Source organism: Petaurus breviceps, unplaced genomic scaffold (genome assembly GCF_028583685.1).
Source record: "Petaurus breviceps papuanus isolate PSGF00001 unplaced genomic scaffold, PetGlider_PUasm1.0 216, whole genome shotgun sequence".
Classification (NCBI taxonomy): domain Eukaryota; kingdom Metazoa; phylum Chordata; class Mammalia; order Diprotodontia; family Petauridae; genus Petaurus; species Petaurus breviceps.
Window position 1 is genome coordinate 5,477,178 of NW_027185867.1, and position 25,166 is coordinate 5,502,343.

Below are 25,166 nucleotides of genomic sequence, written 5' to 3' on the forward strand. Positions count from 1 at the left end.
GTTGACCTAGCTACAAAAGCAATATAATGTAGTGGATTGGATTTAAAGTCAGAGGACCTGGGTTCAAATCCCAGCTCTGCTAATTATTAGGGGTGTGTGTGTGTGTCTGTGTCTGTATGTGTCTGTCTCTCCTTAGACCAAGTCACTTAATTTTTCTCAGTTTCTGTTTCCTCATTTGCAAAAGCAGTAGGTCAGACTAGATGATCTCTAAGGTATCTATCTCCCAACTCAAAATCTATGATCCTTATGATTTTTTCTAGCTTTCTATATGTATAACTTTTTTTTATGTCATAATAAAACCTGGACTTATTATAGTTATACTACATAAGTTCGTAAGAGCTCTCTTGAAGATGATGAATCTTTTGTGAATCTAGAGGTAAAAAACTAATCTCCCAGTGGGGACTTCTTGGGGAAAAAAAAGAAAAAAAAAGGTGAATTTCCATCAAAATGAAGTTTACACATACAGCTGTGATTTTGAAATGGGGTTATTAAGAAATCTGTCTCAGGCAGAGGGATAGTTTGGATAAAAATCATGGTATTAATCTCCCATGTTTTGTGGAAGATTTGTTTTGTGTAAGAAATGAATTGATAAGCTTTTGCCTCAACCCTGCAAATGGCTTAAGCAGGGTGTGAAGTGCCAAGTTAGACTTTTGCTGGACTATTTTATTGATTTTTTTTTTAACGTGTCAGAGGAGATAAAACTTAAAAGACTGTATCTACTCCCTTGCTTCCATATGTTCCATATTTTCTTTCTCTTTTATTACCCTTATTTCCTTTCCTTCTAATCCTCTTCTCTTTGCAGGTTGAACCTGAACAAGTAATACTTTCCAGTAGCCCCTTGAAATTCTTCTCAAAGTTCCATAAGAAGAGAATGCTGGTATCCGGGCAGGGGCCTGTGGTGGACCATGCCAGGAAGTATCCTTCTTGTGATCTTCAGGGTTGGAAATCATATAAGAGCTTCTGAAAAAAGGTTAAATGAAAGTATCTAATTGGAGATTGGAAAGATGCCAAATTCAGTGTGAAATCATCGGATCAATGAAATGTAGTCTTAGCCATGAAAGAGTGGCAGGAAAGACAGTAATGAGTAGAAAGTTGACCTGGGTGTGGGAAAGGCTTTCTCTGCTTTTGATGATCAACTTTCTGGCCTTCCTCTTTGGTTCATCCTGACTTCAAGGTGTCTGTTGGTTCTGTAGGAAAGAATATATGAAATGCTGTCCTTATGTACTTTAGTTAAACAAAGAAAATATGCTTTGTGAAACTGTTCAGATTTATACAAATTAATAGATAATAAAAGTTAAACTCTTCAGTATACAATGTTTAACAATGTCAAATGACCCCAGAGAAATAAAGGAGTATGAGCATTGAAAAAATGTCATTGAATATGATGATTAGGGAGTCACTGGTGACTTTTGAGAAAGCAGTTTTCATAGGTATAGTTACAAAAACTACTGAAAAGATTTGCATCAACAGAAGGTTAAATCCACTTATTTCAAACATTATGAAGATTTGATATTTGTCTTCAAATATTCATTCTGATTGGTTTCCTCTTAGAGGGTAGGACTAGGAGCAGTGGGTTGAAAATGCAAGAGTAGATTTTGACTTGATAAAAGAAAAACCTGCTTGTTAAGGTAGAACTACTTAAAAGTGACCTGTCTTGCTCACAGAGCAGTGAACTTTGAGCACTGAAGGTCTCCAAGTGGAGTCTGAATAATATCTTGTTAGGGAATCTTTAGATTGGATTCCTGTTTGGGTCTGGATTGTTCTTGATGGCCTTTGAGGCTCCTTTAATCTGATATTCTGTAATTCTGTGCTTCCCCTCTTCCTCTAGGTTTACCACGCTTCCCTTGACCCACTTTCACTATCCACCACACTCTCTTCACCAACATTTATCAGAATTCACATTTTTTTGCCCAATATCGTCTTGGGGACATGATAATCATGGGCCATGGGCCAGCATGAAGGTAGAATAGGAGAGGCAAAGAAGAGAATGAGTTGATGTTGATAGCATAATGTAGTGACAGAGGAGTTTGGATGAAATTAAATCCTACTGTAGTCCCTTGTGAACTTCGTTAGAATTTTGTTTCTGTGGCTAGTGCCAAGTTGGCGACTGGGCTGCTTTCATTTGTTGTGTTGCAGCAGAGCAGCAGGTCTGTGTCAGGCTCTGATAGGAGCAATATCTTAAGCCCTTACCCTTTATGAAGCTTATGTAAATGTTGTGGTTTAAACCTAGGGATGCCGAAAAACTGTGGAGGTGGGGGCTCTGCCCACCCAAAACTCTTGGGGTTTAATGATATGTTGTGGTGGAACTGTCTCAAAGAATTTAGTGAGACCCACCTCTAATCCAAGTATAGGCATTTATTGAGATTGGCACCTCTCATGAAGCAGGCTAAGTTCCAAGAGGAACCAGCAAGTTCAGAGAGAGCAAGATGGATTTTTATAGGGTAAAGATGCTGATTACAAATCAAAGTTTATATGAAATATAATATGATTAATATAAAAAAGGCAGGAGGAGTTTGGTAAGGGATTAGGTAATGGAGGACCAGTCCCATCTATGGTTTGGTGGTTAAACATTCTGGTCATGCTGCCCTCTGATTGGCTAGCTGCTGTGGTCCTGTTTGGTCAAGACAGATAGTTAGGTCTTATGGTCCTGTCTTGAGTTAGATGGATGATATGATTGTGATTGAATACAAGTATATACCTGTTTCTGTAGGAATGGGTCTGGGGGCAGTGACTAGGTAGAGGTAGTAGCTGGGTTCCTATCATATGGACATACCTGCTGTTTCTGTGGGAGCTAATAGTTGAGGGACACATCTGTTCCAGCGATCAGTGAGGCATATATGAAGAAGTTAGGACATTGACTGGGTGGGGAAAGTGGGGGACAGGGTGGGGTGAGGTGGTGGGGGGTTAGGTAGGTACAGTGGGTCTGCTGTTCAGTGGGGCCAGGCCTATAATGAAGTTAGAATATTGGGGCTGGCATCAGCTTTATTAGGATTCCATCATAAGAACTGGGATGGGGGCAGCTAGGTGACGCAGTGAGTAAAGCACTGGCCCTGGAGTCAGGAGGACCCGAGTTCAGCTCTGGCCTCAGACACTTAACACCCACACAAAAAAACTAGCCATGTAACCTTGGGCAAGTTACTTAACCCCAATTGCCCTCCAAAAAAAAGAAAAAAAAAGACCTGGGATGGGAGGTGGCAGGTGGGACCCATTGTTCCAAAACCTGTTTGGAAGTTCTTACTTTTTGACCTTGATACACACACAGCCCTCTTGGCGTAACTTCATCCTCTTTTCCTCCACTTTGGCTCCTACCTATTCATCAAGGCTTAAACTATCTTCTTTGTAAAGCCTTCTCTGGCTCCCTACACCTGTGATGTTCTTTCTCTCCTCTAAGCATTGGTAATACTTAGTGGCTGTTTTACTCATTTGGCATATATGGAATCATTGTATTTAGATTAGTTGGAGACATTAGAGACCATCTGGACCAACACCCCCATTTTACAGATAAAGTACTCATAAAGGGGAGGTGACATACCCAAGGCAAGTGAAGGCAGGATTTGAACACGTGTCTTCTGACATGGGCTTTGTTTGTGCTTCCATGCTCCCCATATATTTTAGTTCTTCAACCAGATTATACTTTGTTCTATCTTAGTTCTCTTCCCTTCTGCCATGGGGTTAAGACAGTGCTTTTTATACACTTGATGTTCAATGAATATTGATTGATTTGGTCTTTATTAAATAATTTTAGCCTTTGCAATAATAGTAATAAACTAACAATAAAGTAAAGCTAAAAAAGACTAAATCTCTGTCCCCAATTACTTTCTTTCTTTTTTCTTATCATGTTTGCCCTTCCCTCCGATCCTCATCTATCTGTAGATTGAACAGTCATGTTTTCCTATAGCCCCTTCCTGAGAATTAGAGGTAATTGACTTGTCCAAGGTCACACAGGTAATAATGGGCAAAGCTGGGATGACTCCAAGTTCTGTGTTCTTTCCACTGTACCATAGTGGGATGGGTAGTAAAAATGTTGTTATTCTTGGTTTATAGATGAGGAAACCGAGACTTGGAGTTTAAGTGCTTTTCCTGCAGTTTTATGACTAATGCAGCACAAATTACAGAACTAAAAATTCATTTTCTTTTCCTCTTAAATGCATTTCTCTTTTTAATTCCCTTCTTTTGAGGGTACCACTCTCCCTTCAGTCACCAGGGATGCAACTTTGAAGTCACCTACAACTTAGTTACAAACCCTTGCCATTTCTGCTTCTATAATCTCTCCGGAGTCTTCTCTCCTTCTCCCCACTCATTAAATCTCCCTCCCCCCCATTTCAGGCCTTTATCACCTTTCAGCTTCACTGTGTAGGAGCCTCCTCCTAATTGGTCTTTCTTGTTTTAAGTCTCTCTCTCCTTCATTGTCCACAGAATTGTCAGATTGACATTTTTAAAGCACAAGTCCTCTCCATGTCATTACTTTGCTCAGAAAGCTTTCCTGGTTCTCTATTGCCTCTAGAATAAAACTCTGACATTTAAAACCCTTCACAATCTGACTCTAAACTATTTTTCCAGACTTAACACTACTTCTTCCCCCTCAAAGCCAGGGAGATCTGGTTTCAAGTCTTCCTCTGACATAATCAGGTTGTCTGACCTTGTAATGGAAAGCAAAGAAGTACTTAGCACCTTGTTTCAGTTCAAGTTTCTTTTGGGCCTTGCTCATGATTATATCAAGTCTTTGTTAAGAAACAGAACTTGTGAAACCCACAGTGAACTTGCTGATGCAACAGGAAGGGGTGGAACAAGGAGGAGCTAATGACCATATATAAGGAGAAGTCCAAGCTTGGAGAGAGAAGAATTGAGAAGGAGAACTTTGTGGTGGCCAGGCACTATGTTTGTCTGTTCTGTCTGTGTTGATTTTTATTTGTGATACTTTGTATAGAAGCCCTGAAAAAGGATTCTCTTGTCTGTATACAGAAGTCCTGGAAAGGGTTTCAGAGGTCCCGAGACTATACTGACAATTTGTATTGAGTTCTCAGACCTTGTTTGTGGATCTATGTTGATTTCACAGGCAGAAAGTGAATTAATGGTGGTGGCAATGTGAATGAATGTTATTGTGACTCTGTTAAGCTTTGTCTTCCCAGAAACAGGAACTGTGAAGGACTTGAAGTGGACTGGACACTGTGAACTTCAATATGGAACTGGACAGGATTTGGACAAGGAGCTGGAAGGGAAGCCAAGAGCTGCCTACCTTTGAATCCAGGTTACAGATTCGGGCAAGAGCTGGGACCATGGAAGAGGAACTATGGAATCTGAGAGTCAGCCTCAAATCAAGATGAAAAGACTTCTTGGGTACTTAATGCTGACTGAGAAGATCATGATTTACTGTGACCTAGGGGTGGAGAACTTTGACCTTTGTACTTTGTGTCCCTTAAGGATGACTGAGTTAAGATCATACTGAATGATATCTTTTGCTTAAAACTAAGTGGCCACTTTGGTGAAAACTATGTGGCCACTTCAGTGATAAGTTGTTGTGTTAATAACATTATGAATGCTGTACTTTGGTTTCTGTGAATGTTTTGCTTTAATTTACTGCTGAATAAATAGAGTTCACTATACTGTGTGATCAGAACCTTAAAGCTGTTCACAGCAGCAGTCCTCTGGAAAGCTGCTCATGCTTGCCTTTACATTTATTCTTAGGAAGATTCTGTAAAGCCAAGCTGATCACATAGTATAATGAACTCTCTATTTATTCAGTAATAAACTAAGATAAAACATTCACAGAAACCAAAGTACGGCATTCACATTGTTATAACACAACAACTTATCACTAAAGTGGCCACATAGTTTTCACCAAAGTGGCCACTTAGTTTTAAGCAAAAGATATCATTCAGTAAGTCCTTAACTCAATCATCCTTAAGAAGCAAGCCTCCTTAAGGGACATGAAGTACAAAGGTCACAGTTCTCTACCCCTAGGTCACATTGTTTTAATTTCTCAGTCAAAATGTCTTCTTTCTTCTTGATTGGAGATTGAGTTAAGGATGATTGGAAACTAATCATTCTTAAGAGGTACAAGGTACAGAGTACAAAGTTCTCCCACTCCTAGGCCACAGTAAATCATGATCTTCTCATTCAGCATTAAATACTCAAGGAAAGGTCTTTTCATCTTGAATCGAGGCTGGCTCTCAGATTCCATGGTTTCTCTTCCATGGTCCCATCTCTTGCCTGAATTTACCCAACTGTTACCTGGATTCAAAGGTAGGCAGCTGTCAGCTTCCTGTCCAGCTCCTCGTCCAGTTCTTGTTCCATATTGTAGCTCACAGTGTCCATTCCTCCTCCAGTCCTTCATAGTTTCTGTTTCTGGGTAGATAAAGCTTAACAGAGCCAAAACAACATTTATACACATTGCTGGCACCATTATCAATTCACTTTCCGCCTGTGCAATAAACACAGACTCACATACAAGGTCTGAGAACTCAACAAAAAATTGTCAGTATAGTCCCAGGACCTCTGAAACCCTCCTCCAGGACTTCTGTAAACAGACAACAAGAAAATCCTCTTTCAGGGCTTCCAGTAAGGTCCCAGGGCTTCAGTACAAAGTATCTTCCTTTCCCTTATTTTTTTCTCTCTTTTTTATTTTTTAGTTTACATCATTCATTTCCACAAGATTTTGAGTTACAAGTTTTCTCCCCATTTTCCCCTACCCATCACCCCAAAACAGTAATCCCATTCAATATTCCCTCCCCCATTCTGTTCTCTCACATATCTTCCCCCATCCCCCCTCCGACTTTACAGTAGGGCATGGTGGATCTCTATGCCCCAGTGCCTATATATATATATATATATATATATATGTATTTTTTTTAACATTTGATTTTAAAACTTTGAATTCTAGATTCTTTTCCTTCCTCCCTCATCACCCACCCTCACTGGGAAGACAAGCGATTCAATATAGGTTGCATGTGTAGCTATGCAAAACATTTCCATAGTGGATATATTGTGAAAGACTGACTATATTTCCCTCCATCCTATCCCACCCCCGACTTGTTCTTTTTCTTTTGTCTTTATTGATTTGTTTATTTTTTGTTTACAAGATTCATTACCAGAATTCCTTGAGTTTCAAATTTTCTCTCTCCCTTCCCCCTCCTCCCCTCCCCCCAACCATGGCGGCATACAATCAAGTATAGTATCTGCAGATACTTTCACATTAGGCATTAGTCAGGTTATAAAGAAGGATTGTAACAGATGGAATGAAGAACGGGAAAGAGGAAACAAAACCAGACCAGAAAATGAAAAAGGGCGGGTAGTTTTCTTCAGTCTGGGTTCAATCTCAGTTCTTTCTCTGAATGTAAACATCTCTCTCCAGCATGAGTATTTTGGGGTTGACTCATGACTCTGGATTGCTGAGAAGAGTCCAGTTTATCAAAGTTGGTCATCACACATACGTTATGTCTCTAATTGTGTACAAATTCCTCCTGGCTCTATTCTTCTCACTCAGCCTCAGTTTGTATAACCTCTCCAGGTAAATATGAAGTCCATTTGCTCCTCGTTTATTGCACAATAGTATTCCATAACATACATATACCACAACTTGTTCAGCTGTTCCTCAATTGATGGGCACCCCCTTAATTTCCAATTCTTTACTACCACAAAAAGAGCTACTATAAATATTTTTGTACATATGGGTCTTTTTCCCACTTGTATGATCTCTTTGGAATACAACCTTAGAAGTGGTATTGCTGGTAGGAAATTATTTATAGCCCTTTGGGCATAATTCCAGATTGCTTTCCAGAATGGTTGGATCAGTTCACAACTCCACCAGCAATGCATTAGTGTTCCAATTTGTCCACATCCTCTCCAGCATTTGTCATTTTCCTGTTTTGTCATCTTAGCCAGTCTGACTGGTGAGATGTGGTACCTCAGAGTTGTTTTGATTTGCATTTCTCTAATCAATAGTGATTTAGAGCATTTTTTCATATGCTTAAAATTTAATTTCTTTAATTTCTTCCTCTGTAAACTGCCTGTTCATATCCTTTGGCCATTTATCAATTGGGGAATGACTTGTATTCTTATAGATTTGACTCAGTTCTCTGTATATTTTAGAAATGAGTCTTTTATCAGTGACATAGCTTGTAAAAATTCTTTCCCAATTTTCTACTTCCCTCTTAATCCTGGTTACATTGGCTTTGTTTGTACAGAAGCTTTTCAATTTAATGTAATCAAAATTATCCATATTGCATTTTATAATGCCCTCTAATTCTTGTTTGGTCATAAAGTCTGCCCCTCTCCACAAATCTGACAGGTAAACTATTCCTTGCTTTCTCAGATTGCTTAGAGTATCAGCCTTTATACCTAGATAATGCACCCATTTATTTATTTATTTATTTTTTAAGCAATTGGGGTTAAGTAACTTGCTCAAGGTTACACGGCCAGTTATTTCTGGGTGTGGTGCTAAGTATCTGAGCCCGGATTCTATCTCCAGGTCATCCTGACACTGGGCCGGTGCTGTTACTCGCTGAGCCCCCTGGCCGTCCCTAAGCAGTTGGGGTTAAGTAACTTGCTTAAGGTTACACGGCCAGGTGTTTCTGGGTGGGTGCTAAGTGTCTGAGCCCGGATTTGATCCCCAGGTCATCCTGACACTGGGGCTGGTGCTCTTACTTGCTGTGCTACCTGTTTGCCCCATAATGCACCTATTTAGACTTGATTTTGGTATATGGTGTTAGATAATGGTCTATGCCCAGTTTCTGCCATACTATATTCCAGTTTTCCCAGCAGTTTTTGTCAAATAGTTCTTATCCCCAAAACTGGGGCCTTTGGGTTTATCAAACAGTAGATTACTATACCCCCCCACTTGTTCTATTCTCTACTTTGATCCTGTCCCTTTTCAAAAGTGGGTGCTTCCAACTTCCCTCCCTCCCAGCTTGCCCTCCCTTCCATCATCCCCCCTCTCATTCCCTTCCCCACTACTCTCCTGTAGGGTGAGATACACTATTTATTGTATATGTCATTCCTTCCCTAAGCCAAATTCAATGAGAATAAGGTTGACTCATTCCCTTTTTTTTTGTTTTTTGCTTTTTGGAGGGCAGTTGGAGTTAAGTGACTTGCCCAAGGTCACATGGCTAATTTTTGTGTTAAGTGTTTGAAGCTGGATTTGAACTCAGGTTCTCCTGACTCCAGGGCCGGTGCTCTATTCACTGCACCACCTAGCTACCCCTGACTCATTCCCTTTTGCCTTCCTGTTCTTCCCCTCCATTGTAACAGTTTTCCCTTGCCTCTTCTATATGAGATAATTTACCCCATTCTGTCTCTCCCCCTCTCTTCCCTTTATATGCCTCTCTCACCTCTTAATTTCACCTTTTAAGTATCATCCCTTCCTATTAAATTGGTCCTGTGCCCTCTGTCTATGTATACCTGTACAAATATATACACACACTCACATATGTATTTATATGCCCATATACCCTCCTATGTAGACATATATATGTATGTATATACACATACATATATAATATATATCCATTTCTATTCCCTTCAACTATTCTCTTACTGAGAAAAGTTTCATAAGTTATGATTATCGTTTTTCTATGTAGGAATGTAAATAGTTCAACTTTGATAAGTTCCTTATGATTTCTTTTTCCTGTTTACCTTCTCATACTTCTCTTGCTGCTTGTATCTGAATGTCAGTTTTTCTATTCAACTCTCTTTTTTTCATCAAGAATGCTTGAAAGTCCTCTATTCCACTGAATGACCATATATTCCCTTGAAACATGATACTCAGTTTTGCTGGGTAGGTGATTCTTGGTTTTAATCCCAGCTCCTTTGACCTCCAGAATATCCTATTCCAAGCCCTTTGATCCCTCAGTGTAGAAGCTGCCAGATCCTGTGTTATCCTGATTGTTTCCACAATATTGAAATGATTTCTTCCTGGCTGCTTGTAATATTTTCTCCTTGATCTGGGAATTCTGGAACCTGGCTATAATATTCCTAGGAGGTTTTTTTTGGGATCTTTTTTTAGGAGGTGATTGGTGGATTCTTTCTTTTCTTTTTTCAGGGAGAGGGTAATAGCAGTGTTTTATTCTCTTTTTTTCTTTTTCTTTTTGGTCTTTATTAATTTGTTTACTTTTAGTTTACAAGATTCATTTCCACAATTCCTTGAATTTCAAATTTTCTCTCCTTTCCCCCTTGTCTCCACCCCCCCTCCCCATGGTGGCATACAATCAAGTATAGTATCTGCAAATACTTTCACATTAGGCATTAGTCAGATTATAAAGAAGGATTGTACCAGATAGAATGAACAATGGGAAAGAGGAAACAAATCCAAAGAAGAAAAAGAAAAAGAGCAGGTAGTTTGCTTCAATCTGGGTTTAAGCTCTGTTCTTTCTCTGGATGTAGACATCTCTCTCCATCATGAGTCTTTTGGGGTTGACTTATGACTCTGGATTGCTGAGAGGAGTCCAGTCTATCAAAGTTGGTTGTCACACATACGTTGTGTCTGTAATTGTATACAGATTTCTCCTGTCTCTACTCTTCTCACTCAGCATCAGTTCGTATAAGCCTATCCAGGTAAATATGAAATCCATCTGCTCCTCGTAGTATTCCATAACATGCATATACCACAGCTTGTTCAGCTATTCCCCATTGATAGGCACCCCCTTAATATTCAGTTCTTTGCCACCACAAAAATTGCTGCTGTAAATATTTTTGTACATATGGGTCTTTTTCCCACTTCTGTGATCTCTTTGGGATACAATCCTAGAAGTGGTATTTCTGGGTCAAAGGGTATGAAATTATTTATAGCCCTTCGGGCATAATTTCAGATTGCTCTCCAGAATGGTTGGATCAGTTCACAACTTTGGTGAATTCTTGCAACCTCTATTTTGCTCTGTGGTTCTAAAACATCAGGGCAATTTTCCTTGAGAATTTCTTGAAGGATAATTTTTAGGTTCTTTTTTTGATTATGGCTTTCAGGTAGTTCAACAATTTTTAAATGATCTCTCCTAGATCTATTTTTCAGGTCAGTGGTATTTCTAATCAGATATTTGACATTTCCTTCTAGTTTTTCATTTATTTTTATCTGTTTAATAGTATCTTGATTTCTCATAAAGTCACTAGCTTCCATTTGCTCCAGTCTAATTCTGAAGAAATGATTCTCTTCAGTGAGCTTTTGAGATTCTTTTTCTATCCGGCAAATTCGGCTTTTTAAGGCATTCTTCTCCTCATTGGCATTTTGAGCCTCTTTTTCCATCTGGGTTAGTCTATTTTTTAAGGTGTTATTTTCTTTAGTCAGGTTGTTGACTCTCATTTCATAATTTTCTTGCATTGTTGTCATTTCTCTTCCCAATTTTTCCTCCATTTCTCTTATTTGGTTTTCAAAATCCTTTTTAAGCTCCTCTATGGCCTGTAACCAGTTCGTATTTTTCTTGGAAGCTTTTGGTGCAGCAGTTCTGACTTCACTGTCTTCCTCCTTTTCCATGCTTTGTTCCTTTTTGTCCCCAAAATAGGAGTCTAATGGCAGATTGCTCTTTTGCTTTGCTTCCTTTGCTTGTTCATGTTGCCTCTCAATTACTTAACTTTTGAGCCTTTTGCTACAGTAGAAACCAGGAGGTCTACCAGGAAGGGGAGGTTTTTCCCAAATCGCTGGGGTTTTCTCAGCTGCTGGAGCTATTAGTTGGGTGCCCTCTCTGAAGCCTTCACATGCTCTCTGGCAGACTGGTCATGCACCCCAGGACCTCCACCCTAGACAGTGATCCAGATCCAAGCAGGTTAAAGCAAGAATGATTACCCTTCAGACTGGTCGCTTCGTCCCCCTACAATCTGCAGGCCTGGGGCTCTGAAGCAGCTATGTGGCGGGTGGCTGCACGCCTGTGGAGCCTCAACTGCTTCTCGCCCCAGGGGCAAAGCCCGGACCACAGTCCCAAATTCCCTGTTCCCACAAAGTCTGCACTGACCTCTTACTCTGTCTTTGGCATCTGTGTGTTGATAATTCTGGAAACTGCCACAGCTGCTGGTGATCTGAAGTCCCTTCAGCCCACAGCTGGTCAGGCTGCCCTGAGGCTAAAATCTCCAGCTCATCTGGGGTGGGCTCAGCTCCCAGAGCGCTTAACTGTCCCCTTCCTGCTGTCCTGCTGGGCTGTCTTAGTGGGAGGTTAGCTTCTCTCTGTCATTTTGTGGGTTCTGTAGCTCCAAAGTTTGTCTAGAGTAATTTTTTACATGAATTAGAGGAAATGGAAGCTGCAGCCTCGTGGAAGCCTGTTTCTACTCCACCATCTTGACTCTCCCCCTCCTTTTCCCTTATTTTGTATTAATTTACCTTTGTTCCTTTTTTTTTTCTCCAGGAAAATGTAAATATGTTGAGGGCAGGGCCTTTAAAGATTTTTTGTATTTGTATCCCCAGAGCCTAGCATAGTAGCCTTGGCATACAGTAGGTACTTAATAAATAAATAAATATTTTTCTAATTGAAGCTGCAGAGCTACTCCAAGTTCTGACTCCTGGTCCAGTGTTCTTTCTCCCACACATCACTGCCTTTCTAGGTTGATAGTATAGCAGCACATCCATGTATGTACTGCTGGCTACATTCAACCAGGACCACTTGTGTGTGAGGAGACTCCTCTCCCTGACCCCCTCCCTTACCAGAATCTTAGTATTTTGTAGGTAGTCACTTTCTTGGGTTGGGTGTGGGGGTAGGATGAGTGACAGTGATACATATTCTGTGAGCAGGTTCATTTTTTTGTAAGATTTTTTTCATTCTTGGGGCTGTTGTGATAGGAAGGGATCCTTATAATTGATGTGTTTCACAAATAGTATTGGATGAAAAACAGTGTTTCCTTTAGCAGTATATCCATCTCCCAATTTTATATATATATGGAGAGAGAGAGATTCTTTTTTTTTTTTTTGCTTTTTGGAGGGCAATTGGGGGTAACTGACTTGCCCAAGGACACATGGCTAATAAGTGTTAAGTGTCTGAGGCTGGATTTGAACTCAGGTCCTCCTGACTCCAGGGCTGGTGCTCTGTTTACTGTGCCACCTAGCTGCCCCTAGATTAGATAGATATAGACAGATAAATAGTGGCTTTTATAAATATCATATATATATTGGCTTTCTTGTAACTTAAAGCTTTCTTCCACTGCTGCCCAAGCTTCCTAGTTGGGACTGACCTCTTTGGTGGTCATTTATTTGGTGTTACAAAGACATTCCAAAGACAAACCTAACTATATATCTGTTGTTTTAAGCTATATAGCATGGATTTAGATCAGGCTTGGAGTTAGGAAGACCTAATTTCAAGGTATGCTTCTGACACATACTAGTTGTTTAATCCTGGCTAAGTCCATTAACTCCTTGGTGCCCCAGGCACCTCTCTGAAGATTTTAAATTACTGGAGTTGCTGATGGGATGGAGGAGATTTCTACTCACAGACTTCCCTATACTGATATAATCTCTGCCCAGGTTCCCTCCCTCCCCTCCCAAAAATATTATTATGGATTATTTGCTTTCTTTTTCTCTGGTGATGTAAATAACAGGGCTAATATAGTATAATGACCAAGGATTTTTGCTCATACAGCTTGCTTAATATTGCACCATTTGTAATTTGATGAAGAGCAAATGGGTAAAGTTATCATTCCTCTTGTTCTGACTTAAATATGGCCTTTCTGATCAGGTAGCAGTGATATCTGTTTGTCTTATTTTGCTTCCTTAATTTCATGATCCAGCTTGGGTTTCCAGAATGTGGTTACTATTGATGAATTGAGACAAACATTTCCGGTACTTGACATGGTTGATCTTGAACGAAGGCCAAAGACTATGGTATTGAGTAGTGGATTGGGCTGTAATATGTCTTCCTCTAGAACCTGATATCCCAACGTTATCTCTTCCCCTTCCTTCCAACAGTGTCTTCCATCCATCATTGGGGACCATCTTCAGTCATTCTGATTTATATCTTGCTCCAGAGGAGAAAGTGAGGCTGGTGACTTCGCACAGCTCTACCTCACTTAAATCCAATTCATTTGCAAGTCCTGGTATTACCGCCAGATGTGTGTCCTCTTCGAAAACAAAGGACAAACAACAGTCCATCCATCATTATGACCTTATAACTCCTCCCACTGGGATTATTGATAGTTATCCTTAGTCGTTGTTGCAGTGCTTTATGACTCCTCATATTTCCCAGAACTCTCCTATTAGTTTTATATCCAACACTGGTTCAGTCACTCTATTGCATGTACCAGTGCTTCAGTCTCCTTCCTTCCCTTACAGAAACTAATATTCTTTTTTGTTTTTTGCTTTATTTTAGCGGGCAGTTGAGGTTAAGTTACTTTCCCAAGGTTACATGGCTAGTTTTTTTGTGTGGGTGTTAAGTGTCTGAGGTCAGAACTGAACTCAGGAACTCAGGTCCTCCTGACTCCAGGGCTGGTGCTCTATTCACTGCACCACCTAGCCGCCCCCAGAAACTAATATTCTTATGACATCATCCAGTCAACTTTTAGATCATTAAAACAGGAAAGGTATCCCCCCAAATTTTTAATGAACAGAATCTGCCTGCTAAACTCTCCAAGACAAGTGGTCTAGCCTATTCTTTTTTTTTTTTTTTTTGCTTTTTTGGAGGGGTGAAGGCAGGGCAGTTGGGATTAAGTGACTTGTCCAAGGTCACATGGCTAGTAAGTGTTAAGTGTGTGAGGCTAGATTTGAACTCAGATCTTCCTCTCCAGAGCCAGTGCTCTATTCACCTAGCCACCTGGTGTAGCCTATTCTTAAAGTGCTATGGATCCCCTATGGTGGACTTTTTTATAGTTAACACTGTGTTAACTAACCCATACCTTCAGCTCCTTCCCAAGTAGCTTGCTCCAAGCTAGGCCCATTTCCTATAATTCTTTATTCATTAAAGGGAAATTACTTAATTTGCTTCAAGGTGTCTGTCCCTCAACCTTTGCTTTTAAAAACTAGATAGCCATGACTCTTATTTCTGTGGCCCTCTTTCTCAAGTCTATCCAGTTTATCCTTTTTTTTTCTTTTGTTATTGTTGTTATTTGTTGGACTGAGATGCTCCCTTCTCAAATCCACAATTTGAATTTGGTGTGGTTTCAGTAAGCAGCCAAGTATGACTCAGTCACATTGACAGCTTCTGTTATTTATCTCTTGACAGCCTCCCTTGAAGACTGACTTCCCTCCCATAGAAGGTAAATGGAGTTCTCTGAGCTGGTGTCATTTCTGTTCCTCAACCTCTTGATTTTCTAAGACAAGTTAGGGGGATTAAAATGATTCTTTCTTTATTCCAGTGAGGACCTAACTTTTCCAAAACAGATATAGACTTTGAGCTTAGAGGTGATGTAACCTAAGGCCTTTGTTTTCCAGAAGAAAAAATAGACCCAGAGTGGTTTCAGCAATATGCTGATTTTCCTATCAGTCAGTGGTAGAACCAAGGACAGAATTTAGGTCTCCTGATGCCTAGGCAAGTATTCCTTCAGTGACACCATGCTGCTTTCCTAGTAACATGAGGGGGAGTGATAGGAATGATGATGTAGCAGATAGGAACAAAACCAAAGCTTACTTTTGCCACGTGGCACAAGTGAAAATAAAAAGCTCCCCCTTTAACTCTGGGGTTTAAAGCAGCTTGAGTAATGATTAAATGGCTTTCTACCATGGTTGGTTGAGGTCATTGTGCCAAGGGCATAATAATGTATTATGGGATTCTTTTTTGAATGGCCCTGACTCAGACTCCATTAGGGCCTCACTCCACTCTACTGCATGGAGTATCTGGTAAATGTCTTGCAAAACCCTAAACCTTTATGTGTTTTCGTTGTTTAAAGGGGTACTCCTCCTTGGAGAGCCAGTCCGCTGGGAGACAAGTCTCCAGCTCATTATAGATGTCCTTCTCAGCAATGGGAGTCCTGGTGCAGGATTGGCAGCTGTCCCCTACCCCCATCTTCCTATACTGATCAGCAACATGGATCTCCTTTGGATGGCTGAAGCCAAGATGCCCAGGTGAAGAATCGTGTTCTTTAGTCTTGGAGCCCGGACCTTGGTCTCTGGCTGTGTCCTGTTCATGGATAGCCACGGTCTTCTTAGTTCTATTCTGATACCATGAGAATTGAGCTCCTCAGCTAGGAAGGACTTCTGTTCTTCTCTCCATCTAGGAACCTTGGAGTAGGTTTCACACGTCCCTTTACATAAGTCAGTCAGTTAGCACATGCTTAATGAATGGGCAAGACACTGTATGAAATGCCAAAGAGAGTACAAAAAAGTAACAGTCTTTGCTTTAAAGGAATTTACAAAGTAGGCTGATAGCTTAGAAATGCAGCTCTGAAAACACACACAGAGCTTAGATATATCTAGAAAAGGAATAAGAATATGAAGAGTGGAAACACCAAAAATTCAAACAGCTTCTCTTCTGCCTTTCCCCAGATGTTGTGCATAATTGAATTTGAGGTCATAGAGTACAGTAAGGATGATAGGGATAGAGACAGAGACTGGAATTGTGTGATTTTATTGGTATAGGGAGCTTTTTTGCTATTGCAGGTTGCCAGCTTCTCTGCAGTTTGTCTTAGAGAGTTGACTGGGGCATGGAGGCCTTAAGTGACTTGCTCAGGGTTACATGGCAAGTATATGTTAGATGCAGGACTGGAAGCCAGGTTTTCCTGGCTCTGGGGCCAGCCATTGATCTGGTTTGCCAGGTGGACTTCCATAGCACAGATACTTTCTCATTTTAGTCTCTTTATTCTAAGAGGAAGGTTGGGAGGAACCAGAAGTATTCTGCTGACTCTGTAAGTGATAGGAATGGAGCCTAGAGGCTTCAAGTGACTGTCTCAGTGTCATAGTAAATAAAATCAGAGCCCAGACCTCCAAACTATAGGTCAATATTCTTTTTTGTCAAATAATGGTACATCTTGGGGCAGCTAGGTGACGCAGTGAGTAAAGCACTGGCCCTGGAGTCAGGAGGACCTGAGTTCGGTTCTGGCCTCAGACGCTTAACACCCACACAAAAAAACTAGCTGTGTAACCTTGGGCAAGTTACTTAACCCCAATTGACCTCCAAAAGGCAAAAAAATAATAATAATAATAATGGTACATCTTACACTGTTGTACAGACATCATCAGATTATCTTCTCAAATGAAACAGATTTGTCTCAGTAGCAGACAATATAATCCTTGCCTGGATTTCCCCTGTTCCTTGTTCCTTTCTTTGTAATTGATTGATAGGGAGTTTGCAGTTTTTATATTCTTCTTGTCCTGACACCAATTTCCCATAAGCCAGTAAAGTAACTCTAAACTTTACGTACATTACTCCCTTCCAACCAAACAGCCCTTAGAGTAGGAACAATGCTCTGACATTTTTGGTCAGGCATTTTCTGAGTGCTAAAGAATCTGGCACTCAAGGGGCTGGTGATTTGCATGAAATTAGGATAAGCTCTCACTGGTTTATGTGGGCTGTGGGTATGAGCTTTATTATGAGATTCTATGGTGTGTATCAGAGTTGTGAATTTTCTGTACATTTTAACAAGGCTAAAAATATATCTCTTTTAATACAGCTTTATGCCAGAATACAGCTTTTATTTCTAAATTTAAAAACTTTTTTATATTTTTATATAAATAAATTTATATTTATATAAATAAATTTTTTATTTATATTACTATAATTTCTAATATTTTCTTCCTACATCTCCACAGTAACTCATCCCTTATAACAGAATTTTTTTAAGAGAGGAAAATTTCTGTAAAACTAGCCAATATATCATTTGAATCTGACAGAATGTGCAGAGTTCCTCACCATATGTCTCTAGTGAAGGGACTGCTTTCCTAGTAACATGAAATGGGAGTTGTGGGAATGGTGGTGGTTACTTAAATGGATTCATGACAATGCTCTTTAAGTGAAAGTTTCAGAAGTACCCTTGTTGCTGGTGGAGGAAGTTCTGTTGAGGTTGAAGTAGGAATTTCATTGAGAGGAAGGAATAACCAGGTGTTGAAGGTGAACTGATGAATTATCTTCTTGGTCAGGTTTGGCCACGGCACCTTTCTTCTCTGCCTGGAGAGCATCTATCGAAAAATAACAGGCAAGGAATTGAAATATGCAGGCCTGGTGGGCAAACCCAACATCACTACCTACCAATATGCAGAGTCTCTGATCAGAAAGCAGGCAGAGACACGGTCCTGGCGGGCCCCCATCCGAAGACTCTACGCCGTTGGGTAATACTTTGTGCCTTCTCCTTCTCTAAGCCTCTAGCCTAACTATCCTGTTTTCCTCCTGCCACACTTCCTTTATTCCTCCATGCACACTTAGAACCTCTCTAGTTCTCTTTCCTTATTCCCATATGAACTTTTGTCTTTTGTCTTCTCGATTTACATTGATTTATTCTTCTCCTCTTCTGGCTTCCTTTGTGCAGTGATAATCCAGTGTCTGATATCTACGGTGCCAACCTATACAACCGCTACCTGCAGAAGACTAGGCATGGTGAAGTACAGGAAGGCTATGAAGTGATCGAGGAAAAGCAGGGATCCCCAACAGCAGAGAAATGCTTTTCCATTCTAGTACGTAGTGGGGTATACAGTCCTTCCCAGAGACAAGCAGAGGCCCCGTTCCATGGGCACCGAGACTTCGTCTTTGACCCCAGCCTGTTAGAGCCCTCACATTTGGTGGCTGATGTACATGAGGCAGTACAGCTGGTTCTCTGCAAGGAGGGCTGGGACCACATATAGGAGCAGTGGCAAGTGGGAAGGATACGAGGTGTGGCTAAGGGGAGGGGGGAGATAATGTTGAGGGACTGGTGAATATTGATTGCTGGGGAGTCCATGCAGCATAACCAGCATGTCTTAGGGAATTCTCAGAGCCCACTTACCCAAACCTCCTCCAGTCGGACCCCTCAGAAATAACCACGATATTAACTGCAATAGAGAGTCTTTGCTTTTAGTCATCTGGTACAGGCCATAGGAAAATAGGTTAGGCAGCACCGTTGGTGGGGAAAGTCAGGATTTCTGATTCTGGTATGACATGACTGACATTGTCATGACCGATCCCTTCTGTGTCTCATTTTCATTACAATTTAAGTGGGATTAGATGTCTCTACAAAAAAAGGAAGTGAAGAGAAAAGTGATGGTTTGTAAAGGACTCTTGCCCTCATCGAAGGATGCTTTTGCATGTCTAAAGTGTAACAAACACTGTATAGTGTATTTTTAATGGTGTCCAGAGGTCCTTGCACTGATTTTAAAAAATTAATGATACTGAAATGAAAATAAATTTTCATTATACTGTCTAGTAAGAGGTTCTCTATCTGGATTTTGGATGCTTATGGCAGAGCTCCATTATTTGGGAGGAGATTGTTAGTAAACTCAGGGGAAAGACTTCTATGACATTTTCCTCCTCAGATTGGTGTGACCTGATTTCCCCCAAAAAAAGTGTGTGCCTGTGTGTGTGTGTGTGTGTGTGTGTGTGTATGTGTATGTATGTATATATGTATATGTATGTGCACGCCCATCCAGGCAGTAGCCTTTATGTTACTTCTGTTCTTTGCCTTCCTGCAGTGATTATTTTGGGTGATTAAACTTGTCTCTATATAGTAATGAATTATCACCATTGCTTTATTTAGTGTCTGCTTTGATCATTTATGTACCCCAGACTAGGAACATTTCCAATTAATTTATTTTTAGTTATCCTCAAATAAAGACCCTTTCCCATGATAGCTGTAGCCCCCAAATATGGGTGTTTTCCCTTTTTTTTTGCTACCATCCACAAAGGTATAACTCCTAATTCTCTTGGCTCAGAGAGTTTCATAAGATGTGACTTTTACCCATATAACGCCTTTCCTGAAAAGGGCTAACCCTTAATTCTTTTGACCCAGAAAGTCTGATCTCCCTATTTACAATTTATCTCTAGAACCCCAGAGTCCTTCCTTAAAGGATTATAAACCCTTAAACCTCATATGTTTTATAGATGGCCCTGGCCTTATATAATTCATCACCAGAATTTATTGATCAGGTATATAACAATGTATAACACACACACACACACATGCACATATATAAGTAACACAATATTTGTATGGTGCTTTATACATTTCAAATCAAAGCAAATTCACATATGATATCTTGTTGAAATTCCACACTAACCCTACGAAGTAGTCATTGGTAATAGTAGTTTCATTTTTGTAGGTGAAGAAGCTCATGAGACAGATAAATGATTGAGATCCCACTGTGGTAGAGTTGGAGCTAGATTATGAGTTCTCTTTCCTCCCTCTGTGGACAGCATTCTGTTCTGGCGTAAAAGCCACCAGCTTTACTCCCTGCCCTGATTCCTTTGTGTACTTAGCTTTGGGTGAGGGGATTCTAAGGGATGCCACCACACCGACCAAATGAGCTAAGCTGGTCAGTTCAGCATCTGTTTATTCATTGTCATCCATTCAATACTGTGTACTGACCACTCACTATGTATGAAGCATTGTACTATGTTTTGTAAGAGATACAAAAATAAAGACCCAGTCCCAGCCCTCATGAAGCTTGCAATCTAGCAAAATTATATATATAATTGCAAAATTATATATTATAATTATATATATATATATAATATGATATGTAGAAGTACATGGCACCTTGGGTAGAAAACCAGCCTTCAGAGCCAGGAAAACCTGGGTTCAAGTCCCACCTTTGACACTTACTGGCTCTTTGACCCTGGGCAACTCACTTAACCTTTCTAAGACAGAGAAGGTGCTAACCTACATTGGAAGAGGACTATTTTTTTCACTGGGGAGTTCCATATACCATCAGAATCACAGGTACTGGTACTCTTATTTCTTCAGAAATCAACCCTGAGAATAAAACTACAGGGATTATGAATGTAGTCTTAGTTTGAGGAATGCCTGATAACAGCAATTTAAATTTACAGCTTTTCAGGGTTTATGAAATACTTTTCTCTCAACTTTTTTTTTGGTCTTTTTGGAGGGGGAAAGGCAGGGCAATTAGGGTTAAGTGACTTGCCCAAGGTCACATAGCTAGTAAGTGTTAAATATCTGAGGCCAGATTTGAACTCAGTTCCTCCTGACTCCGGGGCCAGTGCTCTATTCACTGTGTCACCTAGCTGTCCCCTTCTGAACAAACTTGAGATACATCTAGGAATAGTCCCTACTCCTGCATCCAGACTAAATTTTTCTTTACATTGACAAAAGGATGTGTGTATATCTATCTCCCGCTTGCTTTTTTGGTTGAATTGTAAAGCAAGAACCACAATAAACTGGATTCATTTGCTGAATCCTGAAATGAAATATTCACATTTCTTTCTGAGCCAAACTAAAGGTATTTGAACCATCCTGAGCCAAAATATACAGAATTTGAGCTGTATATTTTCTAAAATGATTGAATTGGGACTTCAGACTGTTCTCTACAATATACTAATATTTTGTTTGGATCAGGAATTTTTAAAAAATCATTTCCTGGTGATCTGAATAGCCAAATTTGACTTTGGGAAGGAGCTGTTACTGTCTCAGAGTAACCTTTTTTTGTAGAAGCATCTTGTAGCATTCATGGCTGCCTTCTGGTGTATGTGCAGCCAGCAGGAAGAGGGGAACAACCACATTAGTTGTTAGATTTCCTTGGAGAGTTGGTGTTGTCATAGCAACTAGATACTGCCTTGGGACCAAAATTTTAAAATAGCTGTAATTGTTTTTAAAAGCTTGCTCTATCACTCCCCCAGAACCACGTGACTGCTGTTGTCACAGGGACTTACAGTAGGCACCAGTTCCCTTATAGCTAGAGATCTAGGTAACTTCTCATGTAGAGGTATTGACTCATGGTGTAATCTGCCAGGGAACTAGAAAAGCTACAATATAGTTTCCATCGTCCTTACTTTTAGAGGGCTGTATGAGAAAATTTTATTTGGAGGTGTTTCATCTCACTGCCTATAACATTTCAGTTCATAGACTTGCTTGTAGGGGCCTTAGAGTTGCCTAGACCTGTCCTTTCTCTGCTGAGGGTGTTTTCCTCTTTGCACTCCAACACTTTCTCTTTGTATTATATTTCCTCATGCCCTCCATTACTAACTTTGTCTAGCTTCTTCTTCTTTTTTTTTTTTTTTGCTTTTTGGAGGACAATTGGGGTTAAGTGACTTGCCCAAAGTCACACAGCTAGTAATTGTGTCAAGTGTCTGAGGCTGGATTTGAACTCAGGTCCTCCTGACTCCAGGGCTGGTGTTCTATTCACTGCGCCACCTAGTCGCCCCACTTTGTCTAGCTTCTAGTAACTTTTGGAGCACCAGTGGAGGGAGCTTGGACTCCAAAAGTATAGTCCTAAATTGGGATGGATCTTTATGTAGGTGGAGTGGAGTAGCTTGACTTGCTTATTATCTCAAAATATTTCATTGCCCCTAACATTATTAGCATTCCTCTCACTCCTTGATGGTTTTGTTCAGGAGCATAATTAGATAAAGGCAGAAGTTAGCTGGGTAAGGATTGGACTGTGTGAACAGTATGAAGCAAAGACTTTAGCAGGGATTAATTTATAGGTTTAATCTATGGCCTTCATTGCCATATACCTGAAATTAGACCTTTGAGGGCCTGCGACACATGATATCAGATTTTGATAGAGGAGGGAGAAGGGAATAGAGCTCCATTTACCTGACAGGGTATCACAGTAGGATGCCCTCAATATTCAAGGTAAATATATGTATATTGGAAAGGAAGCAGGCCAGTGGATAGGTAGCGAAGTGTTTAAAGGAAGATTGGGAAAAAACTAAAGACAAACTTTGCTTTGTGAAGAAAAGTCCTTGAGAGGATGAGAACAACTTCTGTTACTAAACTGCAAAGTTTCCATAGAAACCTTCCTTTCCTTTCACTCTCCTACCACCAACAGTTAAACCTGATGCCTGAAGATGACTGAGAAAATTTGATTTTTGTTCCCTAATGAAAACTGGAGAATGTCCAGAGGACAGCCAGAGTGGTGAAGGGCCCCAGTAGCATGGAACAGGTATTGTCTGAGGCACTGGGGATGATTAACTTGGAGAGAAGAGTTGGGGGGAGACATGATAGCCTTCCTGAGTTATACTAGTTCTACTTGTCCCCAGAGGGAAGAACTACAAGAAACAAGTCTAAGCTGTCAAGGGGAAATGTAGACTTGATGTCAAGGAAACTTTCCTAACAATTAGGGCTGTCTAACAGTGGGCTGACCCCGGGGGTCTCCTGCGAGCGCAAGTGTGTGTGTGTGTATGTGTGTGTGTAAATGCTGTCAGAGTCAAACATCCCTGCAGGCCACGGGTTGATTTAGAAATTAGAAATTAACATCATCTCTCTTGTATATTTATTTTATTAAACATTTCCTAATTAAATTTTTTTCTTTTTTTTGTTTTTTGGAGGGGGGAAGGCAGGGCATTTGGGGTTAAGTGACTTGCCCAAGGTTACACAGCTAGTTTTTATGTTGAGTGTCTGAGGCCAGATTTGAACTTGGGTCCTCCTGACTCCAGGGCCAGTGCTCTATTCACTGTGCTGCCTCGCCGCCCCCTAATTATATTTTAATCTTGTTCAGGGCACTGGGGGAGTTTTGCTGCCAGCCTGCCTGAGTTTGACACTTCTGCCCTAGATGACCTTTGAGCTTCCTCCTAGCCCAAAGATTCTGGGTGCACACAGACTGGGTTTGATCCTTGGGGTGTGACTCCATGGAATCAAGTTGCTTATGTCCTGACCCGAATTTTTCCAGGAAAATCTCTTGGAAAAAAAAAAGTTTTGGTATGGCTTGTGTCTAGATTTTAACATTTGTGGGAGGACACACTCCCACAGAGGTACTCAATGTGCACTATAAGGTTGGGGTATGGTGCAGTTTTTTATTTTGTCCACCACAGAAAATATATAAGATGCAACGGATGCAGAGGTGTACATGAACAATTATATAGGAAACAAAACACTCCAAAAGAGTACATTATACTCATCACCCTACCCTGGACAGTAGAGACCTTTTGTACAACTGGGCAGATATATCCCCACTCACTTTGGACCTGTACTTGAGTGTTGACAAACTATCCTGCCCCTCTCTCCCTCTCCCACCCCCTGGGTTATAGTCCTTCAGGTCTACTGTCAAGCATATTGTAACCAGAGGAGAAAGAAAACTAGGTGAACCTGCCTACTAGTTTCCCAGGCCATTTCCAATATGCTTGTCTTGCAGCCTAGTGGGGCTTTGCCCTAGGACTATCTCCAGAATGGGGCTGCCCTCTGTCCAAGGCTTCTTCCACTTCCTGCCCCATAGGCCTTTTTCCAAGATAAGCAAGGCAGCCCTGCCTCTTGACGAGGCTGTGATGCCATTTTCCTTAGGTCTCCTGGTCACAAAATCACCATCTGTGAGGAGGCTGAACCTTAAAGAAAGACCTTGAACAATATAATTCTGTACCTCCCTCAGTGAATTTCTCTCCAACTGTTGATATTCTGTCTGAACTCAATGCTAAATGTTTTTTCATGCTCCACCCCAGTGATTTTGAATGACTAATGGCCAGTATACAGTGTTGTTTCCCATCTTCACCTCTCCATTCACTCAAGTCTGCCCACCTCAAACCTGCCCCCTTCATCCCTGCTGTGTTCCACTTCAGATCCAACTGTGCTTTCCAGAGTGCCCTCTGCAATGTCTGTTTCATAATGAAAACAGTTCCTGTTGTCTTAAAGGAATTTTCTTCCATCTTCTGTCCCTCACCAAGACTGACTCCCAACCAAAGGCACCTCCCATTGCAGTACATATTCATGACTCACTTCACAGTGTGACTGTTCCTTGCTCCCCATTGTCACTTACCCTTTACCACTTTCACTAACCTCTCCTTTAAGGGTTCAATCTGAAAGGGTTCCTCCTCATTGACTTCAGTGCCTACTTCACCATTTTTCCCTCCTGTCTTTTGCCTTCATACTAGTACACTTCAGCGTATATATTGATACCCCTTCAAATCCTTTAGCTTCACCATCTAATAAATTCCCATGACCTTCTCTTCCATTACACAGTTTACACAACGAGATGGTCACAAGTGTGACCTTGCCATCGTCTGCAAATGTTGAACTTCCATTTTCATGACCTCTGAAATTCCTTTATTTGATGACAGTCTTTTGTCATCCCATTTTTCTCTGTGTTACAACACCCTAAACTTCTTACTAGAAATCAAAATATATTCAATAAAAGACCATAAAAGAAAGGATTGAAATTAGTAGCTTAATTCTAAAAAAATTGGTGGTCAAAGAACAAATCA

At 40.6% G+C, this 25,166-nt stretch overlaps 1 protein-coding gene across 3 annotated transcripts in view; it reads left to right on the top strand.

The window, feature by feature from the left end:
* HDHD5 (haloacid dehalogenase like hydrolase domain containing 5) overlaps positions 1–19,227 on the top strand; it is a 35,726-nt gene extending 16,499 nt beyond the window's left edge. For all 3 annotated transcript variants that reach the window (XM_069094313.1, XM_069094312.1, XM_069094314.1), the window contains exons 3-8: positions 803–915; positions 13,693–13,786; positions 15,120–15,153; positions 15,784–15,958; positions 17,969–18,157; positions 18,355–19,227. In XM_069094313.1, the coding sequence (XP_068950414.1) occupies positions 803–915; positions 13,693–13,786; positions 15,120–15,153; positions 15,784–15,958; positions 17,969–18,157; positions 18,355–18,667 (918 nt within the window). In that variant the 3' untranslated portion in view covers positions 18,668–19,227. The remainder of the gene's footprint in view (positions 1–802; positions 916–13,692; positions 13,787–15,119; positions 15,154–15,783; positions 15,959–17,968; positions 18,158–18,354) is intronic.
* Positions 19,228–25,166: the final 5,939 nt, after the last annotated feature.